General features: G+C 47.1%; 1 protein-coding gene across 2 annotated transcripts in view; it reads right to left on the reverse strand.

The window, feature by feature from the left end:
• Positions 1–14,544, reverse strand: part of Plxna4 (plexin A4) — a 460,336-nt gene that overhangs the window by 388,736 nt on the left and 57,056 nt on the right. Inside the window, exons 1-2 of one of the 2 annotated variants that reach the window (XM_026788585.1) lie at positions 5,425–5,477; positions 460–1,726 (exon numbers count right to left, since the gene is read on the reverse strand). In XM_026788585.1, coding sequence (XP_026644386.1) covers positions 460–1,644 — 1,185 coding nt within the window. In that variant the 5' untranslated portion in view covers positions 1,645–1,726; positions 5,425–5,477. Of the gene's footprint in view, positions 1–459; positions 1,727–5,424; positions 5,478–14,544 lie in introns of those variants that run through there. The other variant, XM_013353255.2, reaches the window with a different exon arrangement.

Genomic DNA, 14,544 nt, shown 5'->3' on the forward strand with positions numbered 1-14,544 from the left:
TCCACGGTGCTATGAACACAGAGATATTTAATCCCCCTCTACTCTCATTTGTCATTCATAAAGATATGCCTGGAGCTAAAATAAAACCACAATTCTCTGAAATCCCATGTCCACCTCAAATGCAACATGACTTCTCATGTGATCACTTTCCTTTCCTGAATCTTCCATTGTTTTCTTTAAGCTGCTCCACCGGGCCCAAATGCAAAGAACATCAAGTGTACATGTTTCCTTTCACCTGTTCCCAGCCCTGGTTCTCAAAGACAGCAAGAGGAAAGAGAACAGAACCAGGCGCCAATAGGAAACCTACAGTTTAGCTCTTATGGACTCTTTCATACCAACGATGTTCGGCTGGTGACAGCTCAAATCAATAAGACCCAAGATAGAGACTGTAATGCTGGGGTCCTTATTGACCACACCCCACTGTCCAGGCCCATAGCATAAGATCCCCTTCTGACTCACCGCGCTGCTGCAAGGGATGTCCTTCACCTTGAGCCAGGCCAGGTCCAGTGTTCCCTCGCCTCGGTAACAGGACTGCAGGCGCTCCTTGATGCGGTCGTTGATCTGTTTCAAGATGAAGATACACAGGGCCGACTCATCCAGAGATTTCATCTTCCGCTTCTGGCCCTTGGAGAAGACAGTGAAGAGGAGGTCAGCATCCGGACGGACTCCCAGGGTCCGGCCCAGCACAGCACCAGCCTTAGACAGGTAGGCAGCCTGCAGCAAGCGATACTCCACCCCATTGCGCTCACAGCCAATGGGCACCTCCACGTAGGAGTTGAAGGCTGTGTCCTCTTTGCAAAGCCTCACGAGCTTGGACGTGTACACTTGCTCCTTTGTCGTGGAGCCCGGGGGAGACACCATCTCTGGCTGAAGGGTCAAAAAGTAGACAAAGTTACCACTGCTGAAACCATAGACATAGTAGATGTCAAAGTCGGGGATGACAGTGAAGGTGTCAGAAGGGATCTTGATCATAGAGGCCACAAATTCGTCATGGAAAACAAAAGCAAACATGCCATCTGCCTCAGAGTTCTTAGTCAGCTTGCGGCTAGAGATGGTAGGAAAATATTCAGGCTTGCCATCCACTGCGGTGGCGATAAAGAGTTTATCATCCAAATTGCTGTAGGAGACAATCACCCCAAAGACCGAGCCACTCTCGTTAACCCCCGAGAGGTAGTGTTCCTTCTTGTGGAATGGCTCTCCCAACTTGAAGAGGTCCTCCAGCCTGAGGAGCTTGCAGATACCCTGGTACAAGCTCCCACACGCAATCAGCCTGTTTTCCTTGTAGTCTATAAGCAGCATTTTGTTAACGTTATTGGTGCTGGCCAGGGGTTCATTGCAGGTCTGAACAATACGAGGTGGGTAACACTTGGGGTTGTCTTCATCTGGCCCTGTCTGATGAGTCACCAAGACCTTGAGGTCACTCGAGAGCTTGTAGATCCTGTTGACAGCCCCCAAGTAAATGTGTCCTGTCCGCTCATCCACCACAAGGTGATTGAAGCCCTCAGTGGGCTCCCCTCGGAATGTGACGAATGACCGCTTCTGAGACAGCTGGGGGGGCTGCCGTGAAAGCAGAGTAGAAGAGCCCATCCCTACCACCAGGAGGTGGGACAACAGGCAAGTCCAGTTCCAGGGCATGGTTTTCATCTCAGAGCGAGGTCCTGTCCACACAGCAGCAACCAGCACAGGCGTCCCTCCGGAGGGCCAGGACTCAGCAGGGCAGTCTCCCCTAGGAAAGAGAAAAGATTAAACACGTGAGTGGATTGTGACAGGGCTCTGCAGTGCCTACAGATCTTCCGAATTTAGTACAAACATGGAACCAGCGTGTTTCGGGAAAGCCAGAGGCCAGTGGCTCCAGACCCCGGGGTAGGTGCATGAGATGGTTATCTTGGTGGTGGCAGTCCTCTTGGTGGTGGCAGTCCTAGTATACCTTATCAATAATAATGATGGGTGATAATGGTGATGAGGATGGTAGCGGTGATGCTGATAAGAAACAACACTGCCTACTGAGTGTCTGGTTTTACACCATTCCCTGGCCAGCACCTCTGGATACTGTCTCATTTCATCTTAGTAACCCTTCTGTGGTGAGTGTCTTCCAACTGCCCTTCTAGAGCTAAGGTCTTCATTTACCTGTGATCACAGAGTTGACACATGTGGACCCTATGTCAGTGGGTTCCCGGGTACTGGTCCCAAGTTAGGGATTCCAGGGAACAGCATCAATAAAGGCTAGAGGAGGAGCCATCTGCATCTGTACTGGGTTCTTCCTCTGCCTCTCTGTCTCCCTGTGCAGTGGACCATCCCCTGCCTACTTCATCAGGCCTAAGAGAGCAACCGTGATCTCATTGTTACTAATTAAGGGCAGCTCTAAGCCAGGCTCTCGTGGTGCACACTTTTAATCCCACACTCAGAAGACAAAAGCAGGAAGTTTTCTGTGAATTCGAGGCCAGCCTGGTCTACAGAGCTAGTTCCATGACAGCCCAGACTAGAAAAACCCTGCCTCAAAAGAAAGAAGAAGAAGAGGAAGAGGAAGAAAAACCAGCACTATTCCCTGAAGAAGCCAGTCTTTCATAAATATTCTTATTAATTTCTGCTCAAAAGACCAAATCTGCAAATCTTGTTTCCTGCCAGAGCTTTAACTTCTGCCAACAGAAGCCTGTGGGCACTTTACACAACACTTTATGCTAAGGATCTTAGGGGACTTTTGTGGCTTGTACCACCAAAAACGGGAAAGGTGGCTGAAGGAGTCCATAGTTGACCTTAGCCATCTCATTTGATCCCAGGCTCTCACAGCAAGGGCTGGACTCCACCTCCTATTGTCCACAACAGAATTGCTAAGCCACCCAGTATAACTGCTGACCCTGGCCCGCTTTGCCCTTTGTACCTCCTCCTTCAGATGGTACAGGGAAATTACAGTAAAAGCCTACATCCTCCATCCCTTCAAGTTGCAGTCGCCACCAGCCTACCCTGGGTACACTTCCCAGCTCTGGGATCTTCTATTATTTTAATGAGGTCTATCTTAGCTGCATCCTATGGTGGGGACCCCTCCGGCTCCTATGATTTTTCCTTTGAAAGGAGAGAAGAGGGGCTTTCAGAAACCAGGGTCCGACAAACAAACAAATAAATAAATAATCATCTCCAGGGCACAAAATTGCCATCCATCCTAGCTGTTGCCTTCATTTCTATTCAATACACTTTCTACATGTGTTTCTGGGGGAAAGCACCACATTTCTCCCAGCTTGGCTGACATAAGGGCCAGAATCACCAATATCTTATTTAGGGGCATCTCAGCTTTCCCCTAAGCTCCTGAAAAAAAAATGAGGTTATGGGATGAAGTCAATTGTTAAAGTCATAGAAGTCACCCCAGCAGGAAGAAAGGACAGGTCAGCTGGATACCCAGAGAAGAAGAAGAAAAAAATAAAGCTTTACATTGTCAGTCAACATCCTAAGAAAAAGCACCTCAAGGAGACATGAGAGAAAGAAGCCTCTAGCCGACGGGAACACTACCCTAATGGCAGTCCTGTAAATAAAGGGCCTCTGTTTATCTACCGACCAGTTCAAGAGTGTACTCAGTGCATGCGCAACACAGGCAAGATATTGTAGGACTCTTGGGCCTGCTGTCAACTTGCTGCCCATCCGGGTGACAACCACTAGAACCTACTTACTGCATGAGATGTGTGACATATGACAGCACGCTTTAGGCATTCTTACTTGAGGAGAAGGAACAAGGATTTCAGAAACCTTGTTGGCAGCAGAGCTGAGCCCAGCATTGAATTTGGAGAAGACATGCAAAGCTCGAAGAACAGTGCCTTCTTGGGAGAGTATCCACAATGGTAGCAGCCAACCAGGGTGTGGACAAGGAAGCTTCAGCACAGAGAACACAGCTCAGGAAAGAATCGGGAAGAGGGTATGGCAGAAGAGAGAAAGCTATGAGCCCTGAAAGGATATCACTGAGAAGCCAAGACTAAACCTCATAGAGCCGGGGAAAGAGGACAAACTTTAGTAAAAGCTTAGAGAAATCCCCCACCCCCCTTTGCTAGAGGAGTGATAGGAGCTAATTGGTGAGATCCAGGAGCCAAATAGGTTCTGACCAAAACAGAGTGCATCCATACCACCAAAGCCCTGCCCAGCACCCAGTGGAGGCTCAACAACCATTTCTTGACTGGCAGAAAGAGGGGCCAGACGCAGACAGGAACAGCAATGTTTGCGCAGCCCTGGCTATATCCCAGGTCCCATGGAAGGTAAATGCTTTCCTCTGTATTAGCTCATAGGATCAGCATGGCTGTCCCTGAAGCAAGATGGCTTTACCTAGTCTGCAGATGAAGTAGTGGGTCCTTCAAAGATATGTGGCCAATGAGGGCCAGAGTTAGGGATAGGATCCAGGTCTATACCACTGCAAAGTCCATATACTTTCTAGAAATGTATCTTCCAGGACCCAGAATATGGAGTCCTTGAAATTTAATTTAGTAAGTCCCAAACACAGTGGTCCCAGGATGTCACCTATCAAACCAAGAGAAATGGAAGTTCCTGTGATAGGCAGGGCACTCCTTCCTGCTCATAAAACAGTAGGAATCTCAGGACAAGCGATGAGGCGAAGACAGTTCCTCTTGAACTATCTTTCCAAATCCAAGGAGCAGAGAAGATCCTAAAAATTTGCTTTCTCAACTAGGCAATCTGATTTAATGTTGCTCACATCCCTGATTTCAGAGGCAATGGCGGTGATATCGGAAGGGGCCAGGTGGGATGAGAGATAAAGATGAAGGTAGGGGGAGCTAGCCCAGTTGTTAAAGTGCTTGCCACGCACACATGAGAACTTGAATTTGATCCCTGGACACCACATTGGAAAGCCAAGCGTGCCAGAATCTGTTTATAATCCCAGTCCTGGGGAGGGGAAGACAGGCAAATTCCCAAAACTCCTCGGCCGGCCAGCTTGATACAATCAATGAGTTCTAGGCTAGCGAGAGACTCCATCTCAAAAAAATACTACTAAGGAAGGATCCCAAGGCTGAGCTCTAATCTCTCCATGTATGTGCAGAGATACACATGCACTAGAACATGTATGTATACCCATGCCCACCCATGTACACAAACACAATCAATCAATCAATCAGTAACAAAATAGAACTAAAAGATGGCACTGGGGGACAGCACAGACCACTGATTCCCCTTTGGTACTCTTTCTACCACATTTGGCCTCTTCTACCCCCAACATCTGCTCCCCAGGCTTAGAAAGTGGCAGCTATTCGGGCACCATATGCTCTGCTGGCTAACAGGGCTCTCACTGCAGCTCTGCCAACAGCCAAATTCCAGAGGGACTGGTATACTCGCTGGAAGACATAGGCAGGTTGGGGCACAGCCGCCAGTCCTTTGGGAGGGAGCGCTCAGCAGACCCTGTATCAGAGCATGCCACATGCCTGACATTTGGCTCACCTTACTGTACACACTCACAGGCCCACAGCCAATCCACAGCTCCCTAGTCTGTTCCAGGCGAGACAAAGAGGGCCATGATCATGATTTTCCTGGGCAGGCAGGGGCCACAGTTCACTCACCGTCTTCTATGGGTACCGAAATGAGACACAGTTATGCATCTCTAGAGAAGCTAAATAAGGAGAACCCAAAGAAAAACATATAGGCATCCTCCTGAATATTAACCTTCATCAGGCGATGAAAGGAGACAGAGACAGAGACCCACATTGAAGCACCGAACATAATTCTCAAGGTCCAAATCAGGAGCAGAGGGAGAGAGAGCACGAGCAAGGAACTCAGGATCGCAAGGGGTGCACCCACACACTGAGACAATGGTACTATTGGGAATTCACCAAGGCCTGCTGGCCTGGGTCTGAGGAGGCCTGGGATAAAACCGGACTCTCTGAACATAGCGGACAGTGGGGACTACTGAGAACTCAGGAACAGTGGCGGTGGGTTTCTGATCCTGCTGCACGTACTGGCTTTGTAAGAGCCTGGGCAGTTTGGATGCTCAACTTGCTAGACCTGGATGGAGGTGGGGGTTCCTTGGACTTCCCACAGGTCAGGGAACCCTGATTGCTCTTTTGGCTGAGGAGGAAGGGGGACTTGATTGGGGGAGGGGGGGGAATGGGAGGCGGTGGCGGGGAGGAGACGGAAATCTTAAATAAATAAATAAATAAATAAATAAATAAATACACTTATCACTCTCATCTGGGGATGGTGAAATCACTGCTCCTGGAGGAGCAGGGGAGCACACGGAAATGGTAACACATAATGAGAATAAACGGCCTCTCCCCCCCCCCAAAAAAAATGATTGATTAAGAAACAGAGAAATGGAAAAGGAAGCAGTTTGGACAAACACGTGGGCACCAGCTGGCTTAATGAAGACCCCACTGTGGGGCTGGCTAATGCCAGTCTCCCCACCCTAGCTCAAAAGGGCAGAGTCACTAGCCCCCTCTTGCCCAGGGTCATCTAAGGTTATTCTGACCTCATGAAACTGAAAATTTGGAACTTCCAAAGAATGGAAGTGTCTATGTCCGGACATCAACCCATATAAGTACTATCTTTAGCCCAGGAATGCCTTACCCCAATTTTTGATCCATCTATCACTTCTTACTCAAATATCCATTTAGGTGATTTTAAAATAAAAAAAATACAAGCAAATCACTCCCAAGGTTCCCAAAGGGTTTCCTGAACCAGGCGGGGTGAGCAGGACAGAGGACAGGACACCCACAGACCAAATCAAACCTAAACACCCTGTCACCTCCCCTTCATGAAATCAGACTTTAATTCTGAGTAGTCTCGGGGGAGAGGGAACTCATTTTTAGAAGCTGATCATCATTTTGATTAAAGCAGTTGGGACTGCCTTTGTTTTACATGGCAAGTTTTGAAGAGCTCAAACTAATTTTCATGAAGTGCTACCGTCCTCTCAGATTCCTGAGTGGCAGAAAGAAAGTTATTACAGAGCGGTTTAAAATAGCAATTAGCTCACCAAATTCCTTCACAGTTTGTGCGTCGTCTTCGTGTACATTACCTCGTTCTAACTTTATTGTTCACCGTGACTCTCGGGCTCTCACTGAATGTGATCTCAGAGTGTTACAGAATAAGAATGGCTGAGGCCATCTCGTAACCCAAGGGGCACATACAAAGAAGATGAAGGCTCTTCTTTGTATGTCATAAGAGAACAGAAATAATCAGAGGTGCCCGAATCCCAACTCATGTTAAACAGATGTCTATGTGATGTGCATGGCACCATTTGGGTATCTGTCCTGCCCAGATAATACATGAGCCAAAAGTTGTCCCCTTTCCATAAGCTAGCTCAGGTTCAGTTTTCTGGAATCATTAATGAAATAAGTTTGTTTTCTATTGCTGGGATGAAATACCATGACCAAATTCAATCTGGGGAGGAAAGGGTTTATTTCAGTTTTTGACTCCACATCATAGTATGTCATTGAGGGACGTCAGGGCAAGAACTCTAACAGGACAGGAACCTGGAGGCAGGAGTTGATGGCCTGCTAAGATATGGTTTGCTCAGCCTGCTTTCTTATATAACTCAAGAGCACCTGCCCAGGGGTGGCACTGTCCACACTGGGCACTCCCACATCAACCTTTCATCAATAAAATGCCCTACATGCTTCCCCCCAGGCCAGTGTGGTGGGAGCACTGGGCCAATGTGAGTCCCTCATCCTAATTGAATGTAGCTTGTGTCCAGTTGACAAAACTCACCAGGGCAAATCCTAAGCAGCACAGAGAGACATCTGAAAGCATCTATCACCACCTCCTCTCTACCAGACTGTTCTACAGTGAGGTTAAGTAACCAGCCTAATAGATTTGCCCCCTGTCCACGGTGATTGACTATAGTTCTATAAGTGCTGATGCATTGTCCCAAGTAAGATTTGGAGGTCATTATGGGTGTAACGACTTTCATAACCACACATTGTTTCCCCCATCTTCAGTCTGTACCCACAAACCTCCCAAGGTTTCCACCTGTTTGTGGCTTTCACGTCTGGAATTTAATTCACTTCTCAAATGATGCTATCTCTGATCCCAGGAAGACTTTAAGATGCCCTGATTGTGTGTGAGTACAGGAATCAGTGCCCACCAGAGATCCACAGATAAGAAGCTGTTAAGTTTGTCCAGCTATGTTGTCCTCTCTAATATCCATAGTCCCTTAAGAATAAGGATCAGGGGTTGGCAAAACGACTTACCAGATAAGTGTCTGCCACCAAGCTGATGACCCCAGTTTGATCCCTAGGTCCCACATGATGCGAAAGAACAGACATTTGCAAATTGTCCTCTGATCTCCACGTGGCACAACACAGAATAAATAAATATGTGTAATAAATTTGTAAATAATAAAGATTATAGGGTTTTTTCATCACTGAATATCTCCAGTTCTGAACCTAGGTCCTGAGACACAGGAAGTATGTAATAAATGTTTGAGTATGAAGGAAAGAGGGGAAAAATGAATGACTCTTATCGTAGAGTATATGAGATGGCAGCGGGCATCACCTATGGCTAAAATTCAATTTAAATCTTGATGTTGTACCAACAAGGTCAAAAGAGGGTCTGGATTGAAAAAGTTGACTTTCTCTGCCTAATCAAGGGCTTATAAATACTTAACATACTCAATTTCGTCCTTTTAAAACATGAGTAAAAACGCATCTGAGAAGTGACACCTTCCATACGTGATTTGCAAGGAGATCAGCAGTTCATTAGCTGAAATATTGTCACAAGTCACCTTGGGCCTACAAACTAAACTTGCCCTTCCTCAATCAAGAAATCCAGTGCAGTCAAGAACAGGAGCAGGGCCTGAGAAAGTTGCACTGGGGGGAAACAGCACAGTAGATAGAAATTGCTAGAAGCCAGCATGCATGGACTCATTCATTTAATGGCTATTTTTTTTTCCTAGCAAGTGATTGCTAATTGATGATATGGCATAAGAGGAATTCTGGACTGGGACCAAAGGGTAGATCCCCTAGAGCAGACAATAACGTCCCTGCTCTCCAGTGCCTAGGGGTCTCCTAGAGAGCCTCTAGCTGTCCTCTGGAGAAGTATGCAGCCCTCCTTCCTCAGCCCTCCTCAGAAGCCAGGGACTCCACCATGTCCTTTAGTCCTGCAGACAGTGCCATGCCCAGGAAACTGCAACACCCCAGCACGCAGGAAGGTCATGAACAGAGAGCTAACTTTGGTGAAGCTCTTTGTTAGGACCAGGAGGCACCCTTTGAAAGTTTGGGTATTATGATGCCAAAGGGGAGTCAGGAGTCAATACACAATGGCTCTCTCCACTCCAAGCCTAGCTGGGAAGATTTAAAGATTCTCCAGGGAAGCATATCTGAGCAGCAAATGATGGGCAACTTCTTTCTCGTTTGAAGAAGTAAGCTGGCCAGGAATCGGGGTTCAGACCCCACTGCTGAAGACTAGCCTCGATCTGGTTGCTGTTTCCTATCCCAGCTGCCCAGCACAGCTTATACGAAAGCCCCTGGCAGCTATCCTGCTCCCAGGGTTGTTTTCCACCCTCAGAGACTGGCAGTGGCCTCTGGAGGCACAGAAATGGAGGGACAGCATGGGAAAGCGACCAAGTCATCCTGAAACTGTAGGAAGCTGTTGTAAGAGATGGTGGACATTTGACTCTCATAAGGGAACCACTTGTCCTGTGCATGAGGCTTAGGACTTATATGGTTGAGTACTTTTCATCTAGGGGAAGACCCACTCTTCCCTCCCCCTTAGACTCACAGTCCAGCTCCTTTCGCTTGTTTTGAGCCACACAGGATAGTCTTATGGCTGCGAACTCACTTTGAAGACCTTGTCTCCTCTCAGAGGCAAGGGAGGAAGCTGAGCGTTCTTAACTTACAACCATTCATGTCAACGCTAGTAGCATTTCCTGAAGCCTCTTCTCTCTGAGCCACCAAGAATCACTGCAGACACCAGGGACAGCTGCCATGGTCTGCCCATTTGTCTTGATGCCTCAGTTTCCCCATCTGTAAACTGGTAGTCGGGTAGGAAAGAGCATGCCCGAGTTGCTCTTCTGCTAAACCACAGGAGAAGTGAGAAGGTTCAGACTTCCCAGAACACAGGTTGTCACAGATTTTAGGAGGGGTCCCCAGAACACATTTTGTAGGGGTGCCAGGCAGAGCTGCGTGACAGTAATGCCTGCAACAACCAGCAGCGTTTCATACGGCTGACCCTAAAGTCGCTCTCTTGAGACGCTGCACCTTTCTTAAGTTGGCTTCCCAGCTGGCACCCAACCTAAATGGTGGGCATCTCTGCCATGCCAACCATACTTTAAGCCTGCAGCCTGACCTCAGAGGACTCGGGGTCCTCTTCTGTCAAGTGGGCCCACTCACTCTCCCTAGAGCTTAAGTTTTTCTCTTTCAAGAGGAGGGATCAGGGGGAAGGACACACGTCATGCGTTTTGTGTTGCTCTATTTCAATACCCAGAGGGTATGTCTTTGCTTTTTTTTTTTTTTTTTTTGGCCCCTGGAGCTGTGTAGGACAGTTAGTTGGTGGTTGAGTATGGACAGGAGATCTGTAAGCCTGGGCCCCTCCACCACATCCCCACAGGTCTAATATAAAGCTTCACATAAGCTAATTCTGCCCCATCTCTTCCCCTTCCCTTGACAAGTAAGAAAAAGGCAGACATTCACATCCTCAGACAGGTACAAAATTTCTAACTAGACTTTTATTTTCTTTTGTGAGTGTGTGTGTGTTACTGGGGACTGAGTACAGAGACATGTCAATACATGTCAATCAAGTGCTCTGTGACCAAGTTACATTGCAGGCCCTGAAATAGACTTTCCTAACTCAAGAAGGTTGTCAGGTTTGGAAGCAATAAAAATAAATGCAGGGTTTTAGGAAATCAAAGCTGAGAGTCTATATTCCTGGGGACTGAGTATCTGTCTCTCCAGCTACCACCCCTGAAACAACCATTGCCCATCCATCCCCAACAGTCTTCATGCAGAGAACCGAAAGCCCCACCAACAGCAAAGCCATAGAGGAGCGGTTGACTTGAGGCACACTTTGCCAGATGATGGTACCTCCACTGTCCCCCAAAGTCTACTGGTCTCCCTCACACTCCTTCCTCGTCCCCCTACTCTATCTATCTCTTCCTTTTTCAACCCTAGAGGAAATCAGGAAGTGAACAGTTGTCTGCCTTGTCGGTCTATACTCATGTGATTAGTGCTATTTAATTCCACGACGAGGCAAAGCTCGTAAAACATAAAATGTATTTCAGCTGTATGCTGCGAATCCTGGCAGAAACTCCCACTGCAGCCGGAAGCTGAACGAAGTTATATCTGCTCCCTAAAAAGATAAATAAATTCCGAATGGAGGCAACAAAATTTTGAAACCATGGACTGCTACTACCTGGCAGTAGGCAAAGGAGAAAGAACAAGGGATTCTGGTCCCTAAAGTTTGGAAACCATTTCCATCGCCATGACAACAATGACTGTTGAAAACATTTCCTATTGGTTAAGTAATGCCAGCATAATTAAGGTCACTCTGGACTCACCCTCTGCTCACTCTCAAGCACTGATGCGTGCTTTAAGACCCTGTCCCCAGCCACTGGATGAGAAGACATCATTACTCTCCCGTGTACTGGATACACACACAAGTCAGATCCTTAAGCAGAAACCTACAGCTTCTAGCAGCAACTCCAGCTGAACTAACATGTTCCTATCTCTCACTGCTATTCCCCTGTCAACCCCACAGTGCTGACACCTCCCTGCACTTCAGCATTTACCCCAGCCACACATGGGGCAAGCAGCAGAAAACGGTGTCTTCTGTCCTGCTACCATGGAACTCAGGCTGGTGCTGGGTGGTGTCTTCTGGGAAGACATAAGAAGCATTTATGTACCTGAGGTAAAAGGGGAGTGGCAGATCACAGAGAGGATTTCATCAAATTCAGTTTAGTGAATGCCCAGGGCTACTTACTAGTGCACAGGTGACTCACTGGTAACTCCACCGCTACAAATACCACCGCAGACAACTGTTTACCCTACCCATAGTGGCAAATGGAACCCAGAGGTGAGACTTCATGAGGACCTTGTGGGCCTCCCTGTGCTCAGGAGGAATGTCAATAGACCAGATCTCCTATGGTCGTCACAGCTGCTCTGCTTCAAGGCCATGGTGCTCATGTCCAACCCAGTGGGAATAGCTATGGCATTCTATCAGGGACTATCATCACTGGAAGGGCAGCATAGTCCAGACCTCTGATGTTTCCAATGTTACCAATATATTGGTACTCTCCTGCAACATCCCTGTGAACAGACCGTACCCTTCCCCTTTTCAAGGTGACAAGAATTCAGAATTAAAAGAGGGCCCAGAGCAAGGTCAGGCACATCAGAACAATATTGGATGCTGCTGATACCCTCTTTCAGGATCTGCTCAGAGCCATGTCAGTGGAGGGGGCACAGAGGGCTGAGTCTGCTGCAAAGCCCAAGAGGCCATTATTTCCAGTACCCCCGAGTCTGCTGTGCATGTAAGTCATAGATGGGAACACAGTATCCTTTGCAGAGACATGCCTGCCAGTTCACTTCCTCCTCACATGGTCCCAGAGTCTACCGGCATCACCACCACCACCTCTCATGAGCATAACACCCAAGTGCATGGAACACTCATGGTGCCCAAAGCTGGGGACTGAGCCTCAGAGAAGCTCATCAGTTTCCCATATATCCTGGTTAGGATTTCTATTGTTAGGATAAAATGACGTGACTGGAAGCAGTGTACAACTTTCAGGTCACTCCATCACTGAGGGAAGTCAGGGTTCAAGGCAGGAACCTGGGGCCAGGAACTGAAGCAGAGACCATGGACAAGTGCCACTTACTGACTTGATCCCCATGGCTTGATAAACCTGCTTTCTTATACAACTGAGGAATATCTGTCTTGGGGTGGCATCACCCACAATGTGCTGGGCCTTCCACATCAATCACTAATGAATAAAATGCCTCCCAGGCCTACCCACAGGTCAGTCTTATGGAGGTATATTCTCAGTGGAGAGTCGATCTTCCCAAACAACTCTCACTTGTGTCCAGGTGACATAAAACTGACCAACACACCATATTAATGCTTCTGCTGATGCTGTTTTTCCCTATGGTACAAAGCTTCCATCAGAGTCATCTCTGGAGATTGTATACCAAAAGCAGGAGTGGAAATGATTCTTGAAGTCCCAAACAACTATATAGTTGGCCATGTTGGCATACTGAAAACCTTTTAAAGTATTATTACAATGACAGACATTGGTGTTTGCATGTTGTGAATCCTGTTAGGGAAGTTTGGGGGAAGACAGCAGATTAAGTATGTCAAAGTCAACCAGCAAGTAAGACATGTCTCATGTCTATTTGAGCGTTTGTTCAATAACATATATGCAGCCCTCTACAATGTATACCAGTAGCCTGCCTTTTAAGAGTGAAGCTATGGATGGGACAACAATGCCTTTGATCCTATTACACATATTAATTAAAAGACGGAACTGGGGACATAGTTTAAAGGTAGCGTGCTTGCCTAGCATATGTAAAGCTCTGGGTTCCATCATTACTATATCCATAGTAATGGAAACAATAAACAAAAATAGCTGGGTTTAGATAATATTAACATGAAAGGAAAAGGAACAGGAATATTCCCTAAAGATAAAACAGTACAGGTAGAGATCCACAGGTAAGGGACTGATAACCAGGGGTAACCGCAGATACTGAAGGGCACTGAACCATAGAGGGGAGTTTGTGTTTATCATAAATAGCATGAGAAGGCCAAAAAGAGGCAGAGCAAGGGAGCGGCCTGGCCAGGCGTGGGACTGGCTGTCAGACTGGCTGTGATGTTCAGATGGGATTGGCTGGAAGAGGAGACCTTCAGGTTTTCAGTGAGGGGTGCTAGCAGACCTAACCCAGAGGGCATGGCAGAAAATGAAGCATGCTTATTCCAATGTGCTTTCTGGTAAGTTTGGAGAGGAGAGGAGGAGGAAAGAATGCCTCCAAGGTTTTGAGTACCTATTTGAGTGGATGGTGGCATTCTTTTAATGATTAGGGAAAGGCTGAAGAACAAGTCATGGTGTATAAAAAAAGGTCAAGAGCCCTGTTTGGACCCTCAAGAGCTAGATTGTCTGAAGAGGCTGTCCTGCCCACAACGGTTGTCCTGGGGGAGTGACTTACAAAGGACAAAGTCTCTGGAAGGCATGGAATTTAAAGGTTTCTAAGAGGATGCTAACGTCACCATATCTAGATAAGAAACTAGCTCTCCATAATCGAGATGAAATGAGGCAGGCGTATGAACCTACAGTACCAAAGGACCCTAGGGACCATGCTCTTTCACCTGGACCGATCCCTTGGTAGTGCCGATTTTGCACTAAGCTTTCTAGGCTGGCAGAAGTGATATCAACTAAAATGCCTTACTTAGAATTTTAGAACCTAGAATTTATGCTTATATCTTATCAACTGTTCTTGTTTATCAAAGAGAAATTGAAAATGTCCTTGCAATGGAGCCTATTCTGTAAACTTGTTAAGTTTCCAACCCAAATTAATAGCAAATGTAAATGGTTAAAACAAAACAAACAAACAAACAAACACAAAGAGGCACCCCGCCTCTGTCACA

This window comes from Microtus ochrogaster, unplaced genomic scaffold (assembly GCF_000317375.1).
Source record: "Microtus ochrogaster isolate Prairie Vole_2 unplaced genomic scaffold, MicOch1.0 UNK4, whole genome shotgun sequence".
NCBI classification, from domain to species: Eukaryota; Metazoa; Chordata; class Mammalia; order Rodentia; family Cricetidae; genus Microtus; species Microtus ochrogaster.